Source organism: Phacochoerus africanus, chromosome 6 (genome assembly GCF_016906955.1).
Source record: "Phacochoerus africanus isolate WHEZ1 chromosome 6, ROS_Pafr_v1, whole genome shotgun sequence".
In the NCBI taxonomy this organism is placed as follows: domain Eukaryota; kingdom Metazoa; phylum Chordata; class Mammalia; order Artiodactyla; family Suidae; genus Phacochoerus; species Phacochoerus africanus.
In genome coordinates this window covers 99,365,671-99,393,141 of record NC_062549.1, presented here as the reverse complement: position 1 = coordinate 99,393,141, position 27,471 = coordinate 99,365,671, and the positions used below count along the sequence as shown (strand labels likewise).

The 27,471-nt window shown below is 41.4% G+C and overlaps 1 protein-coding gene across 2 annotated transcripts in view; it reads right to left on the bottom strand.

The window, feature by feature from the left end:
* Positions 1-27,471, bottom strand: part of OTUD7B (OTU deubiquitinase 7B) — a 54,369-nt gene that overhangs the window by 5,168 nt on the left and 21,730 nt on the right. The window contains exons 2-8 of one of the 2 annotated variants that reach the window (XM_047784777.1): positions 17,150-17,299; positions 13,411-13,599; positions 11,200-11,427; positions 9,126-9,227; positions 7,338-7,465; positions 2,332-2,444; positions 240-367 (exon numbers count right to left, since the gene is read on the bottom strand). In XM_047784777.1, coding sequence (XP_047640733.1) covers positions 240-367; positions 2,332-2,444; positions 7,338-7,465; positions 9,126-9,227; positions 11,200-11,427; positions 13,411-13,599; positions 17,150-17,234 — 973 coding nt within the window. In that variant the 5' untranslated portion in view covers positions 17,235-17,299. Of the gene's footprint in view, positions 1-239; positions 368-2,331; positions 2,445-7,337; positions 7,466-9,125; positions 9,228-11,199; positions 11,428-13,410; positions 13,600-17,149; positions 17,300-27,471 lie in introns of those variants that run through there. The other variant, XM_047784778.1, reaches the window with a different exon arrangement.

The following is a 27,471-nucleotide window of genomic DNA, read 5'->3' as shown; positions in this document are numbered from 1 at the left end:
TGCCTCCCCACCACTCTGCCAATTGAGCCCCTCTTTCATTCCAACTCATGTTTAATAATTCTTTCCTAAGAAGCCTCAGCAATTTACTCTGAATCTCCTGAGAATCCTGCATTGTTCTAATTTATACCTTGTTTTTCCCAAAGGGTCTACATAGCCCTTTTCCTGTCCTCCTCGCAGTGCTCAGCCTGAGGCTCTGCAAATAGGGCTGCTCAGGGTAGAGTGAGGATCCACTGACTCACCTTCCCCACCAGAGTCCCTCAGCATGGTGTCCGCCACCACGACTATGGGCCTCCTAAGCACGTGGGCAAGGACGAAGACGTGGAATTCTTCCAGGCTCTCATACACAGGCTCTTCTGAACTCTCCACCCTAGAGTCGCAGGAGGGGAGACAGTGGAAGGGGTGCAGTGGAAGGGAGAGGGAAGAAAACAAAACAAGAGACCCCTGAAGACCAGTTCTGCAAAGAGGAAAAGGAGAAAGGCTCCTTTCCTGGTTTTCCACTCTTAAGGATACCATAGACATAGTTGATTGCTTCATGCTACCTACCATGGCTGTTTCTACTTTTGTTTCACATATGGGGGAATGCAAGAAAAGAAATGTGGAGGTTCAAGGGTTAAAGCAGTGTTAGAAATCAGAAGGCAGGCCCTCTCTTAATACTCATCTTATTCAACGACCTACCCCAATTCTCTATATCCAGTAGCTCAATACACAACTGTGTAGCCTCACCCTGCTTATATTACCCACCACAACAACCCACACATCACACTCACCATGTCCTACCAAAACAAAAACCCAAACAAAAATCCCTCCTTCCATGTTCCCATACTTGAAGAACAGCCTCACCCATGTTCTTAGTAGCCAATCAGAAATCTATGAAATATTGACTGTTCTTTGTATCTAATTTTTAATTAATCACCTGGCTTGACTGGTTCCTTACCTTATGTGTCTCTTGGATCTGTCTCCTGTGGCCTACTGCAACCCACCACCCTTGCTCACACTCACGGCCCCCTCTTTCCTGGATTACTACTACTCTTCTCCACTTTATCATCTGTTCTGCTGTCAGTGTGTTCAAATTCATGAGTTTGCTCCCATCACTTGCATACTCACAATTCAGCAGTTTCTTGCCCCCCAAAGCAATGTTATTTAACAAGGGGTGGTTACTACATATGCAGATTTCTGGGCCTTACCTCAGTCCAACTTGATTGGACTTCCCTTGGGTGGAAGTCCAAAAATCTGCATTTTAAACAATCTTTCCAGATTATTATTATTCTCATATATAATAAAGTTTGGGGAGGTTATAATTTTTAACTTTTTACTACAGAACATTTTAAAATTTTAAACATATTCAAAACTAGAAAGAATATCATAACAAATTCTCGTGTATCCATCAGCCAGCCTCAACAATTATAAACTCATGGTCAGTTTTGTTTTACCTAGACCTTGATATATTTCTGTAAGAATTGGCCCCTACCTCCAACCTACCCAACAGATTATTCTGAAGCAAATCCTAGACATCATATCATTTCATCCAAGCATATTTCAGTTTCTATCTCTAAAAAATGATTTCTTTTAATAATGACAATATTATCAATATGACAGTTTAAAAACTACCACAATACCATCAATATTACACCTTAAAAACTCAATAATGTACACATTATTCACATTTCCCTAACTGTCTTATAACATCTATACATTCCAACTTGTTGATGTGCCTCTTAAGTATCTTTAAATTTGGGTTCCTTCTCCCTTTTATTTCTTTGCCTTTATTTTTTGAGGAAAGCAGGCCATTTGTCCCGCAGTTTCCCAAAGTCTGGATAGAATAGACAAAAATCTAGACTGCCTGGAGTTCCCGTCGTGGCACAGTGGTTAACGAATCCGACTAGCAACCATGAGGTTGCGGGTTCGGTCCCTGCCCTTGCTCAGTGGGTTAACGATCCGGCATTGCCGTGAGCTGTGGTGTAGGTTGCAGACGCGGCTCGGATCCTGCGTTGCTGTGGCTCTGGCGTAGGCCGGTGGCTACAGCTCCGATTAGACCCCTAGCCTGGGAACCTCCATATGCCGCGGGAGCGGCCCAAAGAAATAGCAAAAAGACCAAAAAAAAAAAAAAAAAATCTAGACTGCCTAGCTTCATCTATCATTCCGCACTATGTACTCTATATGCTGGTAACAGTGAACCACCCATAGGTCCTAGAAGGTACCATGCCGTTACACCCTCTGTGCCCTTGCCATGGCTTCTCCCCTCTCTTTCTAACATCCTCTTAGCACAGAGCTCTTTGGACACTGAGAACTCAGCAGAGATTACTTCCTGCTCCCCTACTTAGACATACTTACCCACCACAGTTGGCTCCATTGGTACCTAGATGCATGCGGGGTTCACTTGAGGCAAGCTTGATCAGCTCATTCCATTCCTTTTGCCATTCATCCTCTGTGTACACCAGTCCTGACTATGAAAGACAGGCAGGGATATCAAGCAATGAGAAGTCAGGTTCAAGAGGCAGCAGCCATTCCAACTCACTTGTGTTATTCTACTCCCTATTCTCTTAGCACTTGGCTTGTACAACAATAGTACAATAATTTGTACTACAAATACTCAAGACTCATGAAGGAATCGTGTGTGCCACTCTCAGACTTCTTCCATTCTTTTCTGACCCATTACAGTCTAGCTTCTGCTTCTGCCCTCTAGCCTATGCCCTTTACCCCCTACTTTACCTGACTCTAGCAAAAGACTATAGCCTTCTATTTTTTTGGCCACGCCCATGGCATGTGGAAGTTCCCAGGCCAGGGAATGAACCTATGCCACGGCAGTGGCAATGACAGATTAAGGTTCCTTAACACACTGAGCCACCAGGGAACTCTGACAATGACCACCTAATTGCCAAATTCAGTGGACTCTTCACTTCTCATCTTTCTTAGCCTTTGTGTGCCATCTGATCACCTCCTTAAACTTCCTTTTCCTTTAGCTCGCACGACACTACTTTCTCCCACCTCTCTGAACTATCTACCTCAGAAATACTGATGTTGTCTCAATGATTGAGTCCTTCTGGGTTGTCTCTTCTACTACTATAATCTCATCTACTGCTATCTATATGCTCGGGACTCTAAAAATCTTCCTCTCTAGCCCAGACCTGCCATGACCCCCTCAAACTCTATTCAGTTAAAACTGAACTTCTACATTTTCTAAAACCCACTTTTCCTATATACCTACCTTTGTGAACAACACTATCACTCAAATACCCAACTAGAAGCCAAGGAGTTATTTAAGACTCCTCTCCTTTCACCCACCCTTCACTTGGATCACTTAGTCAACAATTATTAAGCATGAACTACTGCAATGGATCCTTTACTGGTTTTACTGCTTCCAGTCCTACATTCTTAAGATCCATTTTCTACAATGCTACCAGAAAGATTTTTCTAGGAAACAACCCAAATGTCCATTGACAGATGATTGAATTAGGAAGGTGTGGTATATATACACAATGGAATACTACTTGGCCATAAAAAAGAATGAAATAATGCCATTTGCAGCAACATGGATGGAACTAAGTGAAGTAAGTCAGAAAGAGAGAGACAAATACCACATGGTATCACTTATATCTTGAATCTAATATACGGCACAAATGAACCTTTCCACAGAAAAGAATATCATGGACTTAGAGAACAGACTTGTGGTTGCCAAGGGGGAGGGGGGAAGGAGTGGGATGGATTGGGAACTTGGGGTTAATAGATGCAAACTATTGCCTTTGGAATGGATTAGCAATGAGATCCTGCTGTGTAGCACTGGGAACTATGTCTAGCACTTATGATGGAGCATGATAATGTGAGAAAAAAGAATGTATACATGTATGTGTAACTGGGTCACCATGCTGTACATTAGAAAAAAAATTGTATTGGGGAAATAAATCAAATAAATAAAAGAAAGATTTTTCTAAAATTAAATTTTCTTTTTCTTTTTTTTGTCTTTTTGCTATTTCTTTGGGCTGCTCCCTCGGCATATGGAGGTTCCCAGGCTAGGGGTCGAATCGGAGCCGTAGCCACCGGCCTATGCCAGAGCCACAGCAACACGGGATCCGAGCCGCGTCTGCAACCTACACCACAGCTCACGGCAGCGCCGGATCGTTAACCCACTGAGCAAGGCCAGGGACCGAACCCGCAACCTCATGGTTCCTAGTCGGATTCGTTAACCACTGCGCTACGACGGGAACTCCAAAACTAAAATTTGATACTGTTTTCTTCCTGTAACAAATCCTTTTAAGAATTGGCATTACCTATTAGATACAGTTCAGACTCCTTAAGCATAGCCTACATTGTCCACTTCCTGGCTCCCCAAACCCACCTCTCTAATATTTATCATTTAATTAGCTGCAGCTCCTTGAATGCATGTTGTTTTATATTTCTGAGCTTTTGTCTAGGTTTTTCCTCCTGCCTGGACTAGCAAACTACATATCCACCTGGTGAATAATTTCTCAACTGTCAGGAAAAAAACTAAAGCGTCACTCCTCTATGAAGCCTTTCCTCAGTCTCTGCAGTATATCAACCACTCTGTCCTTGCTTTGTGCCCTCCCTCCTCAACCAGCTGTACAGACTCCTATCATAGGAGTCATAACCTGTGACTTTGTTGCACTTATGTATTTACATGTCCATCTCCTGCTACTATTCTTAAAAGAGCCAGGACCATGTTTTATACAATATGCCTAGTGCCTACTATGTAATTATAGTTTAAACACAAACGGACAGAGTAGAAAGAATCACACTGGAAACATGAGAGGTATTAGGAACAAATTTAACAGGAACTAGGCTATTGTGAGCACATTTTACTTTAAAAATTTAAACAATGACAAAGTTATTTTCTTTCTTTTTTTTTTTTTTTTGCTTTTTAAGGCCGCACCCACAGTAGATGGAGGTTCCCAGGCTCAGGGTCCAATCTCAGCTACAGCTGCTGGCCTACACCACAGCCATAGCAACACAGGATCTGAGCCACCTCTGCAACCTACACCACAGCTCATGGCAACGCCAGATCCTTAACCCACTGAGCGAGGCTGGGGATCAAACCCACAACCTCATAGTTCCTAATTGGATTCATTTCCACTGTACCACAACAGGAACTCTGATGAAGATAGTTTCAGATTGTAAAATGCTTCCACAAAGTTTTTCAACTAAATATAAAAAGAACACACAGGTTATATATCGGGCGCTCTGGTCACTCAGATAAATGATCACTGATACATTTGTGAGGATCTGTCTCACTCTTTCACGCTCCTGATCTTTCTTCCTGTTTTTATACACACGGCCACTAGGTGGTGCACTGTTCTAGGCTGAAAATGTTCTTACTGCGTTTTACCACCATTTCCAACAACAAAACAAGGAGGCAGAGGTTGTTTGGTGTTCTGTGCTGGCTAAAAAAGTAGCTCCCCAGCCCACCACCCCCACAGGGATATATGCTATGCATGTTCTGAGCTAAAACAATTATCTAGTTTCCACACATAACTTTCATTGTGCTGAGCAAAAGAAGTAAAAAGATTGCTCCTCCATTAGCTGCTATTCTTTATGCATGTATTTCCATTTGGGGACTTTGAGAGTTCTGGGTCTCCTGGCTAAATATCATCATAATCTAACCCAACCTTTAAAATAATAACTATAATAGCTTAATAGCTGGAGTTGAGCCCACCTATTCTCTGACTATTGCTGTCACATTTACTTAATAGCTGGCATGATCTGGTTTGGCCTTTTCCTGTGTCTGAAGTGGTCAAATCTAAGGATCAGCTATAGTGTGAATTCAGCAGTTGAAGAGGGAAAGCTCTAGACTGGCTCAAGCTCAGTCAAAAAAAGCTCTCTACACAGTCCAGCTCAGCTCACCAAGAAGCCAGGGGGTTGGTGTCAATAAAGAATGCTATTTACTTGGCCTTGCTGCTGTGCATTTATTTCCCTCAGGAATCTTCTGGGGCAGACTGGCTGATCAAAGACAGGATTCTGATTTAATATCATCCTATTTTAACAACTGAGCTCTTTGTTTCTGAGAAAGAAACAACACATTTTATTTCCATATTTTAAATCTTCAGAACATAAAATTCTAATAACTAAAACAAACAAAAAACTCTTACTTCTATATTATGGCCTGTTATGATGGGGGGGGGGGAATAAAAGGGAAAGTTTCTTAAGAGATATTCCCATACTAATGCCAGAAACACCCAGCTATATACATGGCAAACAAACAAACAAACAAACAAAAAGATATACACAAAGAGCAGGCAACAAACACAAAAGACAGAGAACCAGGGCAAAAGGAAATAGGGAGACTCATTATCTTTATGTAACTGTATAATGTCATTACTAAAGGGAAAGGAATCAGCAAACTTTATTCTATAAAAGGCTAGACAGTAACTCTTTTAGGCTTTGCAGGCCACATACAACTTCTCTATTCTGCTGCTGTAGCAGTAGGAGGAAAGCACTTACATAAATATACACATATAAATGAACGGGGGAAGGAGAGGCTATTCCAATACATTTTTTTTTTTTTTACAAAAAATATTTGGTTGCAAAGTTCCCACTGTGGTGCAATGTTAAGAATCTGACTGCTGCAGCTTGGGTTGCTGCAGAGGTGTGTGTTTGATCCCCAGGCCGGCACAGTGAGTTAAAGATCTGGCGTTGTCACAGCTGCAGCTCAGTTCGCAGCTGTGGCTGGGATTTAATCCCTGGCCCGGGAACTTCCATTTGCCTTGGGTGCAGCCATTAAAAAAAAAAGGGGGTTGGTGGGATTTGACCCATAGGCCATATTTTGCCCAGGCCCTGTTATAGGGATAGAAAGTAAAAACAGTCCATTGTCACTTTCTTTTACAAAAGCAGCCTCAACATTTGCTAAACCCCCATTTAAACTCATGCTCTCAAAATTTTTTAACAAACTGAACATATGGAAAAAAAATGGTATATATGGCCAAAACCTGTTTTACACATTTACATTTCTATAGGATTTCTATTGCAATCCTAATAAGTCTTTAAAAATTGGTCTAGTCTAATTACAAGCACAAAAACCAAAACAATACAAAAATCCCATGAGCTTGTCTTGTTTCATTTTGCAAAAGATTGCCACTAAAGGCTTCCTGGTGGAGAAGCACGATGTTAGGTAGCTCCTCCACACATCTCAGCTTCCCCACACCAGTTCTCATAACTGCATCAGAAAGCATGTCCCCCATGGTGTTATCTGTATTTTCAACAATTTCCAGGATTACAAGAGGAATAATACTGACCTAAGTACCTGAGAAGATGTTTCCTACTAGCAGGCACTGGGCATTTCCCTGAGGTGACTTTGGGGAAACAAGATGCTCCTACCCAAGCCCCCTCACCTCTTTATTCTGCTGAGTTTGCTGCCACCTCCAGCGTCGTTTTAATGCTTCCTTCTCAGCTCCCTTCTCCATCAGTGCATACAAAGCTTTCCTCAGCATCAAGTCCCTATCATGGAAACCCCACATCCCTGTGGCAAGAAAACATAATGGTAAGACACCTTACCTTGACTCAACTCTACTTATTAATTATGACACACAGACCCTGGCATGAAAGAAATCAGGCTGAAGCTCAAGTTCAAAGAAACCCCTACTGTGACTTGGGGGAAAGGTAATCAAGCAAGAAAAGATGTTCCTGCTCTGGAGGTTCAGAAACTTTGAGAGCTTGAAAGTGAGGGATATATATACACACACATCCCACAAACTCCTGACAGGAAGCCCTTACTCCTGATGCCAAGTCTAACGAACTAAAATACAGAGTCACAGCAAATAAGATGGGTCTGGCACATAGCAATCAGCATCAAAAGTTGAAGGATGGGGAGTTCAATTGTGGCTCAGCGGTAACAAACCCAACTAGTGTCCATGAGGACATGGGTTCAATCCCTGGCCTTGCTCAGTGGGTTAAGGACCCAGCATTGCTGTGAGCCGTGGTATAGGCCACAGACGTGGCTTGGATCCCACATTGCTGTGGCTGTGGTGTAGGTCAGCAACTGCAGCTCCGATTCGACCCCTAGCCTGGGAACTTCCATATGCCATGGGTACAGCCCTAAAAAGCAAAAAAAAAAAAAACAAAAAAAAACCTTGAAGGATGGTTGGAGAGGGGGGGGCTTTTCTTAATCCAAGGCAAATAATATACTGAATTGTAAATAGGCGTAACAACTTAAAGTAAACAAGTCCATAATTATGTAATTTCTTTGTAGAGTGACAGAGGGTAACTGGACTTTTCACGGTGACCATTTTGAAATTCAGAAAAATACTGAATCACCATGGTGTGTACCAGGAACTAAAACATAGTGTCGTAGGTCATTTATACTTCAACAACAAACTCATAGAAAAAGAGATGAGATTTGTGGTTACCAGAGACGGGGAGTGGGAGCAGGGGAACTCCATGAAGGTAGTTAAAAGGCTCAAAGCTCCAGTTATAAGATAATTGAGTACCAGAGATGTAATGTACAACATGAAAAATATAATTAACACTGCTGCACATTATATATGAAAGTTAAGAGAGTAAATCCTGAGTTCTTACCACAAGGAAAACAATTTTTTTCTGTTTTTCTAATTTTGTATCTATATGAGATGATGGATGGATGTTCACTAAATTTACTGTAATCATCTCATAATATATGCAAGTCAAATCATTTTGCTGTACACCTTCAACTTATATAGTGTTGAAAGTCAATATAGCTCAATAAAACTGGAAGAAAAAAAAGAAGAAAAATACATCATTCCAGATTAAACATACATTAAAAAAATAAGTAAGTCTCAAAAAGGAACTGACAAAATTACAGCTTTTTTATATATCACAAGAATAAATACTAGGTAGAATTATATACATATACATCCAAATGTATGCTACTTGTGTACTGCTGCTCATCACTTCTGGGAGGGTCAATTCTCAGAATGGGACCTGTGCCAAATCCTGTGTTTTCCAGGTGATTTCTAAACAAGACTGAAAAACCAGAGCAGGGCTCTTTCCCATCTCCTGTGCGTGTACATATACCCATATGCACGCATCTTGCTCTGAACTATCACTTCTGCCTAAGATGAAGGTTGGTTGGATCAAGTCCTGCACATGAGATTTAACTACTGCTTCCCTCCTACGAGGGATGAAGGGCCACTTTCAAGACTCACCAAGAGAGGCTGCGTGCAGGAGGCAATTTCCATCTCCAGTAGTTGCCAAAGGAAGGAGCCTCTGACAGGTGGGGTCTACACTCACCCACCAGTTCAAACGCCCTACAGAAACAGGAGGAAAAGGAGAGGAGTGGATTATCCATAGAGCTTTTCCCACGTCCCTATTTTTTATTTATTTATTTATTTATTGGGGTCTTTTTGCTATTTCTTGGGCTGCTCCCGCGGCATATGGAGATTCCCAGGCTAGGGGTCGAATCAGAGCTGCAGCCGCCAGCCTACGCCAGAGCCACAGCAACGCGGGATCCGAGCCGCGTCTGCAACCTACACCACAGCTCACGGCAACGCCAGATCGTTAACCCACTGAGCAAGGCCAGGGACCGAACCCGCAACCTCATGGTTCCTAGTCGGATTCGTCAACCACTCCATCACGACGGGAACTCCATCCCTATTTTTTAAACAGATTCCAAGTTTGCTTCCTCTAGGAAGCCTACCCAGAATAAAACCATCACTCTATTACTCTGTGTACCCTCTTCACTTATATCTGCTTCATCAGAATATGGTGAGCACAGTTGGTTAGACAGTGGTTCTTAAGTGGGGACAATTTTGTCCACAAAGGGACATTTGGCAATGTCTGGAAATACGTTAGGTTGTCACTGGTGGGGGGATGCTACTGGCATCTGGTGGGTGGAGGCCAGGCAGGCCGCTGAACACAATAAAGAATGATCTGGTCTTAGGTGTCAATAACGCTAAGATTGAACACCTGGGTTGAATGATGAGGCCAAGTTCATAGGTTGAAATCTGTGTTGGCTCCTTGGTCTGTTTCTGATTCCTTCACTTGGTCAGGAGATCAGCAAATATTGTAGCAACAAAGATCAGCACAAATCCATCATGAGTAAAAGAATAACAACCCAAGAGTTCCTGTCATGGCTCAGCAGATATGAATCTGACTAGTATCCATGAGGATGCAGGTTCGATCTTTTCTCTGGCCTCGCTCAGTGGGTCAGGGATCTGGCGTTGCCGTGAGCTGTGATGTAACATGGCAAACACAGCTCAGATTCTGCATTGCTGTGGTTGTGGGTCTAGGCCAGCAGCTACAGCTCCAATTCGACCCCCAGTCTGGGAACTTCCACATGTCTCGGGTGTGGCCCTAAAAAGACAAAAACAAAACAAAACAAAAACAAAAACAAAGCATACATTCAAACTGTCATGTATCCGCATATATGACATGTCAGCATGTATGTTATATAACTTTAAAGACATAAGCAATGAGACAAAGTACTTAAAACACCCTAGAAAGTGAGTCTCAATTCTACAGTCATCCCACAATTGTTAACCTATTATTTATATAGGGAAAATATTTTATGAATGATGCTTAAAGTTTTTCTGAATTACTGAAAAGTCCATAGAAAGAAAAACTGGCCTATAATCATACCAGCCAGATAAACTGCTAAATACTTAAAGCATTATAAATAGATGCATACGGTTAATATAAAAGGGTACAAAATGAAATACAAAAGCTTCCTTTCCGCACCCCAACCTCCCACCCCCGAGTTCTTCCATGGGAATCTTTAAATATCTAACTAGCCTTCCCAGAAATCCCAGCTGCCTCACTCCATCATACTTACTAACTTTCACAATAATTTAAGACAAACATAATTGTAAAAGTAAATAAAATCTTTTGGGAAAGATTCATATACATAAATATGACTTAGATTAATCACCACTGTGCATCATCTATAGCATCGGTTCTTTCTGTTCATAAGGGTGGCCCAGAGCCAATTACAATTCAATTGTATTTTTTTCTCATGTATTGATTCCTAGGCCTTTCACATGTATGTTTGGTTTCTCTTCCATCAAACAGGAAATTTCCAGAAAGTGTCTTATTTGCGTCCTTCAACTTGAAGACGTGCCTAGCTTGGTACGTGTCTATCTGACTCACGGATGAGTTCGACTGCAATCAGATCACATGCTTAGACTGGAAGCCTCCGGTCGAGCCCAGCCCCTCCACACGGCTGCCCAGCGATGGAGAACAGAGACCAGGGAGAAGAACATGGGCAAGAAAGCACTCACTGACCTGCCTGTTCCAAGGCAACCAGCATGGACTGCTCAATGAGGTCTCTCTCTATGAAGCTGCGAAAGTCTTCATTGTACACAGTGAGATCTGGAAGCTGGAAGGCACAGATGGGCATTTCCAGGGGGTGCTCACTGCTCCCCCCACCCCCACCATTGGAGGAGACATGGGACCGGGCCAGGGAAACAATGCTGGAGCTGGCGTGGGAGATGCCCCTAGACAGGCGCTTTTCTGCAATGAGAAATGGAGTCACCTTAGAACATACACAACCCACTCAGAGAACTTTCCACTCATGTGGTGATGGTTACCTCCTGACAAGGTTTCTAGCCAGGGAAAAGCTGTGAGTTCTAACTGGCTACCAAATTTCATGACTCTTTCTCAAGCCAAATACAACTGGAGAAAAACAGAGAGTGGTATTTTCACAGGCACTCACATCAGCACCAAATATATATTCTTCTTTCTAGCCTCTCTGGAATTTGCCTGAACTTCTCTCCATGACATTGTTTTCCTCCACTTCCATTTCCCAACAAAACAGGAATGATTACCCATTCATTTGGCAATCTGGTCATGGTTTGGTGGAGGGAAGAAGGAATAAGGGAAATGGGATTTCATTTGTCTAGACTGAGTCAAATAATTTCTCTGATAATTATCAGGGTCTAAAGCAATTCCATTATAGAAAATTAATGACAAATCTTACACATTTCAGGAACCTTCTTACTTATCATCAATAACATTTATTTACATTATTTACCACAACTTTTCCTGATACTCCTATTTATCAAAAAGTTATAGGTACAGTCAATTCTTACTTAACATACTACAAAGGAAGACTAACATAGATGGTGTTCCAAATTATTTCGTTTGTTTTGAATACACAGCACTTAAAATTGTGTAGCACGGAGTTCCTGTTGAGGCTCAGCAGTCATGAACCCAACTAGTATCCATGAGGATGTGGGTTCGATCCCTGGCCCCAATCAGTGAGTTAAGGGTCCGGTGTTGCCATAAGCTGTAGTGTAGGTCACAGATATGGCTCGGATCTGGCACTGCTGTGGCTGTGGTGTAGCCTGGCAGGTGTAGCCCCAATTCAACCCCTAGCCTATGAATGTCCATATGCTGCAGATGTGGCCCTAAAAAATAAAACAAAACAAAAATTCTGCAGCAGATATTCCACTTTGATCATAATTTGCTCAGTACAGTATTACAATTCATTTGCATGGCATGAGTTACATAAAGACTACCAAAAGAGCTAAAAATCATATTGGGTAGCATGTCTTAATCCAATATTTGCCAGAGATGATGCACAAAGTATGCAAAGAGTTTGTCTAAAGTTATTTTATAGTTACATTGTTTTTGAAACTCTTTTTAAAAGTATTTTAAACATACCACATGCCCATGATAAAAAAATCAAAATACTATCAAAAAGTTTAAAGTATTACAAAGACATTTCCCTCTCATTCAAACTTCCTTCCCCAGAGATAAGCCTTTATATTCTTCTAGAATTTTTTATGCACATAGAAGCACATATAGCTTTTATAATAATTTTTTAAAGCATAAACAGGAACATACTATATAAACTGCATTGCATCTTACCTTTCTCAATAGATTTTAGTGGTTTTTCCAAAACAGAGTATCAAGTTCTACTTAATTCTAAGGGCTGCAAAGTATTCCCCCATATGAATGATTACAATTTATTTAACCAACTCCTCTACTACTGGACATTAAAAGTTGTTTTTAAGCTTTAACTTTCAAGCTTTATACTACATATATGTACGTGTCTGTTTATGAATGTATGTATATATGTATTTAAAAGGATAGATATACACACACGTGTAGATAACACATGAAACAAAATTGCAGAGACAGAGTCTATATGCATTTTAAAAATTTTGATAGATACTGATAAATAAATATTAAAGTGCCCTCTGAAGGGGTAGATGGAGTGATCCTTTGGATTCTCTCTTGATGTGTACCTTATCTCAACAGTTAGCTTGCTATCCTCCTTCCTCTATCTCTTTCACAGCATCTGAAGAAGGCCACTATACAGGATAGCGTTCAGAATGCAGACAGTGAGGGCTTCCAACACCTGGACAGACTGAGGTCATCTCTGATCAGTTTGGCTGGGAAGGCGGGAGAGGAAAGGAATCACCTCCAAAGAATCACTCAACTCCCTCCCTCCTTTCCTCTCCAGAGAAACAGCCCTCAGTACCCCAGTACCTTGAACGATGTCATCCTGCCGCTGTAGGGTGGGGCGGGGAGGACGAGCAGACTCTCTATCAGAAAGCCCTTTGTCAGGGGTCCTGGAGCCACCACTCCCTTCACCAAAGGGTGGGGCTAGGTTCCCAGCATGGACCTGACGTAGCTGTTCAAAATCACTGAGGGCGGCGCTCACATCCCAATTCTTTCCTGTCAGGAGACAAAGCAAAAAGTGAATTGGGTGCTCAGAGTATGGGAAAACTGGGGGAAGATACGGAACCATCACTCTAAGCATCCCATCAAAACCAGCAAGCATGTACTCATGCGCACTTCAGTCATCCTCCTTTCCCTCCCCTACTTAAAGTGTTCCTTCATAACACTTCAATCTGGAACACCACAATTTCTTTGTTTACTTATTGGCTATTTCCTAAGTAAGCCCCATGGGCATAAAAATTCTGTCCCTTTTAAGTGAAAAGGCCCTTGGAGACCTAATAACCTCATTTTACAGATAAAGGAAATTAAGTCTACAGAAGTAGAGTTATTTGCCCAAAGTCACAGCTAGTTCGCATCAAGTCCTCAGCTGCACTTAAGCCTGGGTCTCCTGATCCTGAGATCGGAGAATTCTTAGCCTAGTTGTACTCTAGTGTTCTAAACCACCCGAAATTGTATACAAAGTTAGAGGTATGTGTATTTTTCTAAAGAAAGAGCTGATAGCTGCCATTTAGGTTATCAAAGGGAAATGCTAATTACCCTCAAATTTAAGAATCAATGCTCTGCTGAAGAAAAGACCCAAATGATAGATTTGTCACAAGGGATTTTTCAGTTGCTTTCTCCAGTTAAATTAGCCAATAAATAACATACTGCATAATTGTTCACACTTCTTTCTGTTCTATTCCATTTGTCACCACTTTAACTCAATTCCTGTATCACCAAGTATCCCACCTCCAATCCATTCTAAAGGATCCCCTGAGATTAATCTTTCTAAAGCACAATCCTGATCATTTCAGTTCTGTAATGAAATTTTTTAGTGGCTTATACTGCCTATAGAATAAAGCTTAGGCTCCTCTGTCTGACATTCAAGGCTTTTTCTATGACCTGGCCTACTTTTCTAACCTTTCATTTGTGCTTCAATTTCCCTGGCTAGGAAACTGGAGATGATACCACATAGGGTCATTATGAATATTAAATGAATTGAAAGCACTTAAAACAGTGCTTGGTATATAGAAAGCATTACGTATATATTTAATGCCACTGCTGTCATGCTTCTTGTTACAATTCTCCAGTTAAGCTGTATCAATCATCCATACCAGAGGAATTTATTCCTGAATCATGACAGTCACCATTTGTTTGGACTCCCTCTGCTCACTCTGCAGCAGTCATACTCTTTGCTGTTCCTAGAAACATGCTAAGACTGCTCCCACGTACAGCCCTTCCACCAACTATTCCCACTGCCTACAACAAACAACTCATCTGCTTCAGGTGCTCAAATGTCACATTCTTAATAAGGACTCCCCTACCTACTCATTATTCCCTTAACATTTTCCATAGCACCTAACACCCTATTATGTAGTACTTTATGATTTACTTCATTATCAGGTTTATTGTTTACTATCTCTCATGCTAGAATGTAAGGGCACTGTTTTGTTTTGTTCAAGCATCTAGAACCTGGTACACAGTAGGTACTGAGTAAGTATTTGCTGAGAATGGAGGACTTTTGTCCTGAACTAATGAATGAATGGCATCTGTCTTGAACACTGGATCGGTATTTCCAATTGTCTGCTAAACTCCTTAAAATAGGTCCTCCTAACAGTTGACATGTCCAAAACTGAATGTCCATCACCTTCCATCCAAAGCTTGATTTTCTCCTTCTTCCATACTCCCTAAATCAGTAATGGCATCACAACTCTGCCAGGCCAGAAACTACCATCGTCTCAGCTCTTCACCACTCCTCAGACCCCCATTTCTCTTCTTCCCTCATATCTAGTCAATTCTCAGGGTTGTTTACACTCCTGACATATCTCTCAAATCCAATCTTTTTTTTTTTCTTTTTCTTTTTTGTCTTTTTAGGGCCACACCTGCAGCATATGGAAGTTCCCAGGCTAGGGGTTGAATTGGAGCTGCAGCTGCTATCCTACGCCACACCATAGCAATGCAGGACCCAACCTACACCATAGCTCATGGCAATGCCAGATCCTTAACCCACTGAGCGAGGCCAGGGATTGAACCCGAGCCCTCACGGATACTAGACGGGTTCGTAAACCGCTGAGCCATGCACGACAGGAACTCCATGGGCTGGCAATCTAAATGATTATCTATGTATGCTAAGAACTTGCCCCTTCCCCTACAGGCTTACCTATTTGGGTCATGATATATTTTCACCAAGAGCATCTGCTACTTCGAAAACATACTTATCAAAGGGGACAGGTGGGGAGAAGGGATGGATTGGGGGTTTGGGACTGGCATAGGCACACTACTGTATGTGGACTGGATGATCAACAAGGACCTGCTATATAGCACAGGGAACTCTACTCAACATGCTGTGATAACCTACAGAGGAAAAGAATCTGAAAAAGAATGGATATATGTATATATATAACTGAATCACTATGCTGTACAGCAGAAATTAAAACAACATTGTAAATCAACCACACGGCAATAAAATTTTTTTAAATGAAAAAAAATAAAAAATTTAAAAAAAAACCCAAAAAGCATCTCTCAACCATGACTCTATGCAAAGAATCCTACTGACATGATGCCAAGCCTAAAGGACATGAAAATCTAGAACATTCGGAGTTCTGTCGTGGCGCAGCGGAAACAAATCCAACTAGGAACCATGAGGTTATGGGTTTAATCCCTGGCCTTGCTCAGTGGGTTAAGGATCTGGTGTTGCCATGAGCTGTGGTGTCAGTTGCAGACTCGGCTCAGATCCTGCATTGCTGATGCTGTGGTGTAAGCCAGCAGCTGTAGCTCCAATTTGACCCCTAGGCAGGTGCGGCCCTAAAAAGCAAAAAAAAAAAAAACATCTGGAACATTGACACTTATGTGTATATACAGACATGAGTAAACAAAGGTGGCAAAATGAAAACCTTGAATTGATTCACTCTACATAGAATGACCAATATAAGTTAGGGAAGTAAAGAAAAAAAAAAAAAAAACCCCATGGATGATCCAAAATATGAAAACCCATATATACAGAAAAAGCCTCATAGATCTAAACTTATGCTTTTAGTGGACTACTATAAATCTGAACTGCATGGAGTTCCTGCCGTGGCTCAGTGATTAACGAATCCCACTAGGAACCATGAGGTTGCGGGTTCAATCCCTGGCCTTCTTCAGTGGATTAAGGATCCGGTGTTGCCATGAGCTGTGGTGTGGGTTGCAGACTCGGTTCGGATCCCACGTTGCTGTGGCTCTGGCATAGGCTTGGCAGTTACAGCTCCGATTTGACCCCTAGCCTGGGAACCTCGACATGCCTTGGGAGCGGCCCTAGAAATGGCAAAAAAAAAAAAAAAATCTGAACTGCATTACCTTAGCATAAATTGACAGTGGAGAAAGCTGCCAGAAATTCAAGGTGAAAAGGAAATTTTGCATTTTAAAATTATGATAGGTCATACACAAAGTGCATTATTAGAAATAACTTAAATGTAAGGCCTACCATACACAAAGCATCTTTCTGATCATCTTAAATGTTCCAAGTCATCCTAAAAATAAATATCACATTTTACTTTCTCTCTTCCTATTCTCCCCCAAAGACTCTTACCTTCCAGGAGATCTCGGGCCAACCCTGGCTCTGCTCCTGTGGAACGGACAAAATCCGATAGGACAGCATCCATGTCCAGGGTCATGTGATCATTAAGTACTTTCAGGCAGCTAATGTAGGGAGGACACAGATCAAAATTCAGGCCTCCACCTGTGGAGGAAATAAACACATAAGGCCCAAATTACACTGGAACAGGATGATCATAGCCTAACTTTGGAAGCTTCCTAACCAAATCAGGAACTACCCTAGCTCATTCATTGCAGTTGAATTTATTATAAAGTGTAACATTTTGTTTGCTAATTCCTCATTAACATTTTCCCCTTTTATGATATAAGTTTCAGGTGTCTAACATTATTGTCCAGCGTCGATATGCACTACAGTGATCACCACAAGTCTAGTTACCATAGTTCACCCATTTACCTATATTAATTTCTTAATACGTTAGCCACAAAACCATAATACCACTCTGAGTAATGCTTTTTCTCTACCCGTTTAGAGTATTACATTTTTACCCATCAGTTTGCTTATCCAAACTAATGGAAAGAACCAGCAGACGACCACCCTGAATAATTCCCAACCTGCATTATCCTCTAACATTGTTTATTTCCTTCCTGGCACTTGATATATCCTGAAATTATTTTAATAAGTTGCTATCTAGCCTCCTCTTCCAAATGCAAGTTTCTTGAAAGTAAAGAGCTTGTGTGTCCTGTTCACTGATATATCCCCAGCATGGATCCCTTGGCACTTGGCACAGTGCTTGGCACACAGCCCTAGGTAAATATTTGCTCTCAGTAAACATTTGTTGAGTGAATGAATGAATGAATACTATACACTGAGTAACTATAGAGTTGGCTAGTATTCTGATGCTAGCTGAGGAAATAGGAAGAACAAAGCTACTCAAAACAATCTACGATTATGCAAAGCAGAGTAGAGATCCCAAAGGTTCATAACAAAGGTTAGTCTTTGTCCATTAACTTCATGAACCCAGGAAACATGCCTTTTTCCACTCAGGACAAATGACTGCCAAAAAGGTTAACCTGAAAAAGATCGCCTCTTTCAGACTTGACTTTGGCAGGAGCTACATCCCTGACCTGTCAGCCTGGCACCAACCCACATTCCTCTGAAGTTAGCAGTCTCAGCTGAGGAAGCAATAACCAAGTGAAGAACAACTTCTCACCGAAATCTGCCACTTCAGACACATTTCCAGTTCTCTGCAGACGAGGACTTATTCATAAAGTCACCAGGCACATACCTGCCCCACCACACCCACAATCCCCCGCTTTCAGGGAATGCCAAAGGCAGAGTTCTCAAAGCTAACAGGCTGCCTTAGGTGACTGTCTCTTTAGAAACATCTCCTAAACAACTTAAATTCTAAGGGTGACACTCTGGTACTTCTCTATCACACTTACCCTGACCTCAACACATAGCTTGTTTAGTGGTGCGATCAGATCCTGATTTTCTACATTCCTTAGAAATAGTAAGGCAAATAAACTGCAGTGACTTGTGGGTTATAAAACCAGTAGGTCACTAACAACTTCACATAGAATTGTTTTGAGAGAGGGAGATGGCAAAAGAAAGTATTCTTTCTTGTACTGTTCCAGGAGTACAAGAGGTCCAGGAGCACAGGGACATGTTTTATTCATATTTGTAGCCCCAAGATCCAGCAGAGCATCTACAATATTGTAGACAGTCAATAAATGCCTGATGAATAAATGATTAAATGACTAACTGAACCTCCACATGAGCCACCACCAAACCAATCAATTTAAGGCTTAACTCAGCAGATCAGAAAATTGAGAATACTTCCTATTTCACATCACCCCTCTATTTCTAATGGTCAGTCCCAGTCCCAATCCCCATCTCTTACAGTTTTAGAAATTCTCTTTTCTAAAGAGACATCAATCATACTGTCATTACTTCCACCACCTTCATATCATGTGATGTTTACCTACACCTGTATAAATTAGCTGGGGGACTATGGTCAAATTACTTACAGGATCTCAGTTGCCTCTTGTACATCCTAGACTTGGATCCAAAGATTTCTAAGATCCTTCTCAGGTTTAAAAAAATGAACTTCTTCAGTTCACTATGGCTTCTTAAACTATGATCCTAACATTTTCTTTTGGTCTGCATATTAGCAATGTCCAATTTACTTCCATTTCAATATCACAATTTCAGAAAAGACTACCGATACATAAAGAATTTTTGGCCCAAGATACCTCAAATTCAAAATATTATTAAATAAATTAGTTCCTTAGATAAAATACTTAAAAATTAAATTCCCCCCCAAAAGAATTAAATCCCTTCAAAATTCAGCGATGAATGGTTTCTCCCTCCTCTAATACAGGGTTCCTTCTTCAAGCCCAGTTTAGACATCATCTTAAGTCACAGGGGATGGTAGCAGCCCAAGTAACTTAAACACACGAATAATCCAAAACTAAGAGCACAGCTGCAAAATGAATTCCAACCTTCTCACTTAAAAAAAAAAAAAAAAAAAAAAAGGCAAAGGAGCCTCATACAGCCACTTTAATAACTTTCTGATAGGATGTGGGAAATATATAATAAGCACACAAATAACATCCAACAAAAAAAGGGCTCAGCAGAAGAGAGAAGAGTTGAGTAAGCTACAGGCATACAGGCAATCTCCCAGCCAGACAGAGGCTTTTTTCTTTCCCCAGACAGAGGCTTTTGAGTGAGAAGCCAATGAAAACCATCAACATCATGGCATCACAGACTTCACAGACCAACATAGTAGATCACTCTTTTCAAAAAATATTTTTAAAAAATAATTTCAAGGTCCAACATTATCTAGAATGACTTGCTCAGAAATTCAAAGCACTAAACCAAACTTCTTGGCAGCACAGTCTTATATTTGATATCTGCAGGTGCAGGCCATGGACTCCATCCTAACCCCACCCAACAGGTGAGGGCAGCAGCTCCTGTTACCTCACTTCGAACCCCTGGCTTGAGCTTCTTAAATTCCAAATCTGAATATCCATAGCAATGACTAAGACTCACAGTCCTTGGCTCTCAGCAAACAGGAAGGAAAAAAGAAAACACTAGATTTCAAGCTTTCAAATGAAAGAAAAGAGGCACTCAAATATATGTTGACTGAATGGTATTTAGACAAATTCTCCAGTCTTCCAAGTGGAGGGACTTTGCGATTATTTAATCCTATATCTGCCCCCATGCAAGAATCCTTCTATCACATCTCTGACAGATAAATCATCCAGTCTCCACATGAATACAAGCTCTGATGGAGACTCATTTCTTTGCTACAATGTCCATTTTATTGTTGGACAGCTCTAATTGTTCAAAAATGCTTTTCCACACACAAACACTATAAATTAAATATACTCTAATTAAAAAAAAAAGACTTAAAGGTAAACAGATGAAAAAAAAAAAATGCTCTTCTAAACTAAATCACCAGCCGCCCCCCCCCCCCATAACATTCACATAATGGTCCTTGATCTCTTCTCCAGGACAATAAAATCTACTCCCAGGAATGATGGAATTTTCATGGAAAACGATTAGATAAAGCATTTCTTTACATAAAAAAAAAATTTATTGCAGGACAACACTGCAATGTTATCAGAAGGCAGCCAGTGGCTTTTTTTTTTTTTTAAACAAAATTCTTCCTTATATCATTGGTACTTGCTTTTACATGTATTTACTCGTATTTATGCTGACCCTACATATTAATCAACAAGTAGAATACATGAAAGTCATGTATCTTGTTCAAAATCCACTTCTTTCTTTGCCTCTCAACCCTACTTCCACTTCCATGCCCTCTTGAAGTAATAACAGCAATCAAGAATAAAAACTAACAAATTAATACTAATTAAGCACTTTCAAAAACACTCTCTTATTCATTAATGACAAAACCCCTGCAGCAGGCTTTTATTCCCAGTTTACAGATAAAGAAAGGAATAAGCCTTGAAAAGGCAGACGGGTCATCCAAAGTCTTAACCCAGCTATTCTGAACACATGCTCTTTCTATTGTACCATGTACTGCTGCTTCCCTAGGGACTAAGTCATTACTCTTCCCAAAACTGCACCGATTCTTATCCATTGAATTCCTTCACTATAGGAAAGGGCTGTGCCTCTCTATCATATTTATTAAAGACTTAGACCTTTGCCTTATATTTTCCCTCACTTCAAATCCTACCACCTTCGTGAGCAATTTCAATTCCCACCTGCACAATCTGTCCAACATTTCTGCATTAGAGTTTCATAATCTCATCAAACACAAAGACCTCCATCTCCACTCTGACACCTCAGTCCTGCAATCCCCCAAAGCCATTCCACCTCTAAATCTCTAGCTCCCAACATCTTACTCTGGCTACGACCTCATCTCCCTCGAGCTTTTTCCTTTTTACTACTAAACCTGCTCTCTCAGGACATCCTCATCTCAGACTAAGATATCCAATTCCTTAACCACCTTAATCATTAATTCAACAAAAATTGATGGAGCGCTTATATCTGTTAGGCACTATGGTCAGGATTAGGAACACAACCATGAATTAGACACAATCTCTATCCTCACAAAGTTTCCGATATGGAGGAAAAAACACAAAGTTTCACAATTATAATAAAGAAAAATAGGAGTTCCCGTCGTGGCGCAGAGGTTAACGAATCCAACTAGGAACCATGAGGCTGCGGGTTCGATCCCCGCCTTGCTCAGTGGGTTAAGGATCCAGTGTTGCCATGAGCTGTGGTGTGGGTTGCAGACACGGCTCGGATCCCTAGTTGCTGTGGCTCTGCTGTAGGCCGGCGGCTACAGCTCCAATTGGACCCCTAGCCTGGCAATCTCCATATGCCGTAGAAGCCGCCCTAGAAATGGCAAAAAGACAAAAAAAATTTAAAAATAAAAAATAAAGAAAAACATGGGGGGGGGTGTTATATCCTATAGAGAGTCAGGAAAAACTTTCCCAAGGGAGTGATATTACATCTAAGAACCAAAGAATGAGTAGGAACTGAGACAACCAGGGAAAGGCAGAATGCTCTAAGTAGAGGAAACATATATCAATGTTCTGTGGCAGGGAGCAAAACAGAGGTGAAAATGGTGCAAAATGAGGATGAAGAGAGGGCCTAGTGGACCCTACTGAAGACTGAAATTTTATCCTAAAAGTAATGAGAAGCCACTGAAGGGTTACAGGCAAGGATAGGACACGATCATATTTAAATCATTAAAAGTTCACTCTGGGTGCAGTGAGAAGAATGGTTTGTAGGGAGCACAAGCAGATTTAGGGAGAACTGTTTAGAAAACCACTGCAGGGAGTTCCAGTCGTGGCGCAGTGGTTAACGAATCCGACTAGGAACCATGAAGTTGTGGGTTCGATCCCTGCCCTTGCTCAGTGGGTTAAGGATCCGGAGTTGCCGTGAGCTGTGGTGTAGGTCGCAGACTCGGCTCAGATCCCGTGCTGCTGTGGCTCTGGCATAGGCTGGTGGCTACAGCTCCGATTAGACCCCTAGCCTGGGAACTTCCCATATGCCCAAGGAATGGGAGCAGCCCAAGAAATGGCAAAAAGACCAAAAAAAAAAAAAAAAGAAAGAAAGAAAGAAAGAAAGAAAACCACTGCAAAAGAGATAAAGGTGAGCTGGACTAGGATAAAAGCAGAGAAGACAGAGAAAAAGGACAAGTTCCACTTTGTCCCTTTTTGCCTACCTGAAGAGATATGCAGCATGTGATCACTTTTTTTCCCTATAAAAACCAAGTTCCCTTAGCCACTCATTTGATCTGCCCTACCTGGATGGATCCCACATTCAACTTCTTTGCTACTAAATGGCGCTACTGAGCAAGACAAGATCACAGATACTGCAGAGCAATACGACTATAGATATACAGTACTCTATCTCATTCCTTTCAATGAAACACTCCTGTCTTTTGCTTGACTTTGGTACCCGTTTTCTCAGCTACTATCCCACACTTTCATCATTCTCCTTGAGCCTCCTACCAAATCTTTATCATTGCTCTTACTCCTGTAGATGACCTTGCCTCCGACTTCACAGAAAAAATTATGAAACAAAGCAAAAGAAGTTCCTTCAAGTTTCCTCCCCTGCCCTACCTGCTGGCTACTATTCTCTTCTGCCCTGCAAAACTCTTTAAAATAGACTGCATTCACTGATGCTACTTTCTCACCTTATGTTCAGTCCTCGACCTACTAAAACGGGCTTCTACTGAAAGACAATAGCACCAACTTATAGATAAGATCACCATCCTCCTTACTGTTGATCTAATGTATCTTTCTGTAGTATTTGAAACATCTGACCACTCTTCCTGCCTCTCTGGCTCTGTGTCCTGGTCACCTTGTGGACTCCTTTTTCTGGGCCTGCACCAAAGGTTAGTTCAGCCACAGTTCTAACCTCAGGCCTTCCGTTGTCTCAGTTTATATGGTCCCCATGAGGAATTTCATTCATGCCCCTGAGCACCCAAATGCTGCTGACTCCAAATGCATCTGCAGCTCCTAACTGCTTCCAACTTACCCAGGAATCCCACAGGCAGTTCAAATACAGCGCATAAAAATATGAGCCCATTCTGCATCTCTGTCCTCCCACCCTTTCAAGCTATTCTTCTTCCAGTATTGCCTATGCTAGCAAGTTGTACCATCACCCCACCCCCCAACCCTACCCATCACTTAAGTCATAAGCCTAGAGCCACCTGGGACTTCTCTCTTGCCTTATCCTCATTCACAAATAGTCCTTTACTAACATTTACTAATTTTACCTTTAAAAATTCCCAAATCCATCCAACACCTTCCACAGGCTACATCTTTTTTATCCTCTCTCAGGTGTTCATAACCTGGACCCTAGGAAACGGCTTCCTAATTTCTCCCTCTTCCTCTCTCCAGCTATTTTTCACAGTGGTTACTTGTAGAGGCTGACCAATCTAAATACAAAGAGGAGTTCCTGTCATGGCTCAGCAGAAACAAATATATATGACTAGCATCCATGAGGATGCAGGTTTGCTCCCTGGCCTCACTCAGTGGGCAGAGCATCCGACGTCGCGGAGACCTGTGGTGTAGGTTGCAGACTTGGCTCAGATTCTGAGTTGCTGTGGCTGCAGTGTAGGCCGGCAGCTACAGCTCTGATTCAACCCCTAGCCTGGGAACCTCCATATGCCGCAGGTGCAGCCCTCCCCCCCCAAAAAATCTAAATACAAAGATAATAATATTATATCCCACTGCTCTAAATTCTTCAATGGATCCTTAATATTCAAATTCCTATACATGACAAACAAGACCCTTCGTCATCTAGCTCTACCTAACCTTTTGGCCTTCATACCTCCCAACATTCTCCTCCTGGCACTGGGAGTTTCCCAAGTACACTACAACCCAGAAATAATAAGATGGGTCTAAAACGAAGAAAAGAAGGGAAAGGAAGTAGTATGTGTTAAAGTTTTAGACACTACTTCATTTAAACTTTCAAATTCCAAGAGGTTTGTTTGATGAAGACATTAAATCTCATAAAGGTTAGATAATCTATTCAAAATTACACAGGTAAAAAGTGGTAGAACCGGGATTTTGATGAGTCCAGCCTGACTCCCAAGACCAGACACTTGCACTATACCACACTTAGTCCTGGCAGGACGGCGGAAACCCAGGCAATCCACTCATGTGGAAGCCCACACTTATTGTTTCAACTCCTTTTCATCTTCACCTGGAGAGAGAAAAGAGGCTCACTTCAAATTTCAGTTCCTTTGTGCATGTTGTTCCCTTTTCCTGGAATGGGTCCTGGTCTAGCAGGTAAATTCCTATTTCTTTTTTAAGACTAATTTAAGAACTACCTCATGTGCAAAATCTTCTCTGGCTTCCCAAGTTAAGCTGTCCATTTTCTGCTTCACCTTTACTCCATCTGTCATATCATTTAGTACACTACACAGTATTTGTCTTTATTTACGTGCTTGTCTCTTCACTAACCATTAGCCATTTGAGGCTGGAATCTTATCTTGTTCATCCTGTACTCCTAGCATCCAAGCACCTGGTAGGCACTCATTTTCTGTTCAGATGAACTGAATTATATTTGTACAGTATCCTATTAGACACACACACACACACACACACACACACACACCAGTACTGCTGATAGTCAGAGAATCAGTGTAGTAAATAGGCAAGTCATCTCAGAGTTTACAGTGTTGTAAAGCAGTAGTCGTCTCGAATACATTTGCTTAAGATTATTATATGATCTTATTTGTAACAGATTTCTCTTTCTAAATGTAGTTTAGCTCAGACCAATATTAAAATCAGTCTGCATGATTTGAGTGCCCAACTATGTAGTAAGAGAAAAGTGACTCAAAGCTAAATACCGCTAATAGATAATGCAGCTATGTTAAAATGCATGAGAAACTACTGCCCCTACATTTTCTCATCTACGACATCCCCCAAAGCGTCCACATTCTCACACTATACCCTCTCCTGGTCCCACTGATGCATTACAGCTGTGTCTGAGTACTCTCCAACTCCTCCCAAAACCCACTGGAAAACCACAACATGCAAGACTGTCAAGAATTTTCAAAGGTCAGGGACTCCTCCACGTCTATGATGTCAGTCCCAAGGAATCCAGACAGGGAGAATGAGAAGGGACAGAAACCCTTAGAATTTCACACAATTCTTGATTAGGTGGGCAGGAAAGATCAAAGACTGTCTTGGCAGATTGTTCTTAGTTAACATGCATCCTTCCAAGTGAAGGAAACAAAATATAACCTTCTTAGAAAAAAGAGAATTGACCAAACTCCATCCTAAAGAGACTTAAGTTATCAGTAAACGTTACAACCCAGAAATAATAAGATGGGTCTAAAATGAAGAAAAGAAGGGAAAGGAAGTAGTATGTGTTAAAGTTTTAGACACTACTTCATTTAAACTTTCAAATTCCAAGAGGTTTGTTTGATGAAGACATTAAATCTCACAAAGGTTAGATAATCTATTCAAAATTACACAGGTAAAAAGTGGTAGAACTGGGATTTTGATGAGTCCAGCCTGACTCCCAAGACCAGACACTTGCACTATACCACACTTAGTCCTGGCAGGACGGCGGAAACCCAGGCAATCCACTCATGTGGAAGCCCACACTTATTGTTTCAACTCCTTTTCATCTTCACCTGGAGAGAGAAAAGAGGCTCTGGATTCAGACAGATCTAGGTTCAAATCCCTGATTTACTAATGCAGTCATGAGTAATTTAACTATTTTGTGCCTTTGTTCCTTTATGCGCAAAATGGGGGAAATATCCACATTTTGGATCTCTCTCTTTTTTTTAAGGCCCCACCTATGGCATATAGAAGTTCCCAGGTCGAATCAGAGCTGCAGCTGCAGCCTACAGCACAGCCATGGCAACACCAGATCTGAGCTGCATCCATGACCGATGCCACAGCTTGCTGACGCCAGATCCTTAACCCACTGAGAAAGGCCAAGGATCAAACCTGCATCCTCATGGATACTAGGTGGGTTCTTAACTCACTGAGCCACAACGGGAACTCCTCAGACCTCTTGTTAGAATTAAACAACTTAAGATATGAAAAGCCTTTAGGGCAGTGTCTAGCACACAATAAGTCCTCAAAAAATGTCAGGTGTGTTCTTTGTGCCTTATTCCCTCTCACATGCTCTGCCTCTTTCACAGGTGCCCAACATGGCCTCTGAATCTCTCCTTCAAAAGTTCCCCCTACCCCTCCCAAACCAACCCTCCAGTCCTCAACTACGTCCATAGCACAGTCTCAACACATATCCTCAGTACCTGCTCTGTCGTTCCCATTCCAGTGTCTTTCAAACTCTCAGCCCTCAAGAAAACACCGTAAAGGGACTCTCTCAGTTGTATCTGCTACTAGATGGTTCCTCAAAAACAAGAGCAACGGAAAAATGTCTGCCCTTTCCTAAATGTAGCTCATTCATCCCCAAATCTCCAGGAACAGCAATTTCACACAAATCTATCAAAATTCTAATGCCTTAATCTACCACCCTACTTTCCCATCCTTACTTCTACTACTACTCTACTCATTCCAGATTCAAAGATTTTATAATATTCACTTAATCTTGTGCATAATGTCTATTCTTTGGATTTTTGGAAGGAAACTTTCATATCTCTCCTACTCACCACACACAATTCTGAGAGGGTTTTTTTTAACCTCCATTACAATGTATACTCAAGGAATGTCTATTTTCTCCCCTGAAAACAAAACTGAGGAAAAAAAAAAAAAAACAACTCAACAATCATGTAATTTACCACTCCCAAAGTAATTTATTAGTATGCCATATGCTATTATGGGTCTACACCAGAAAGAACTCAATAATTGGCCCCTTGACCCCATCACTATCACTGGTATATGCAT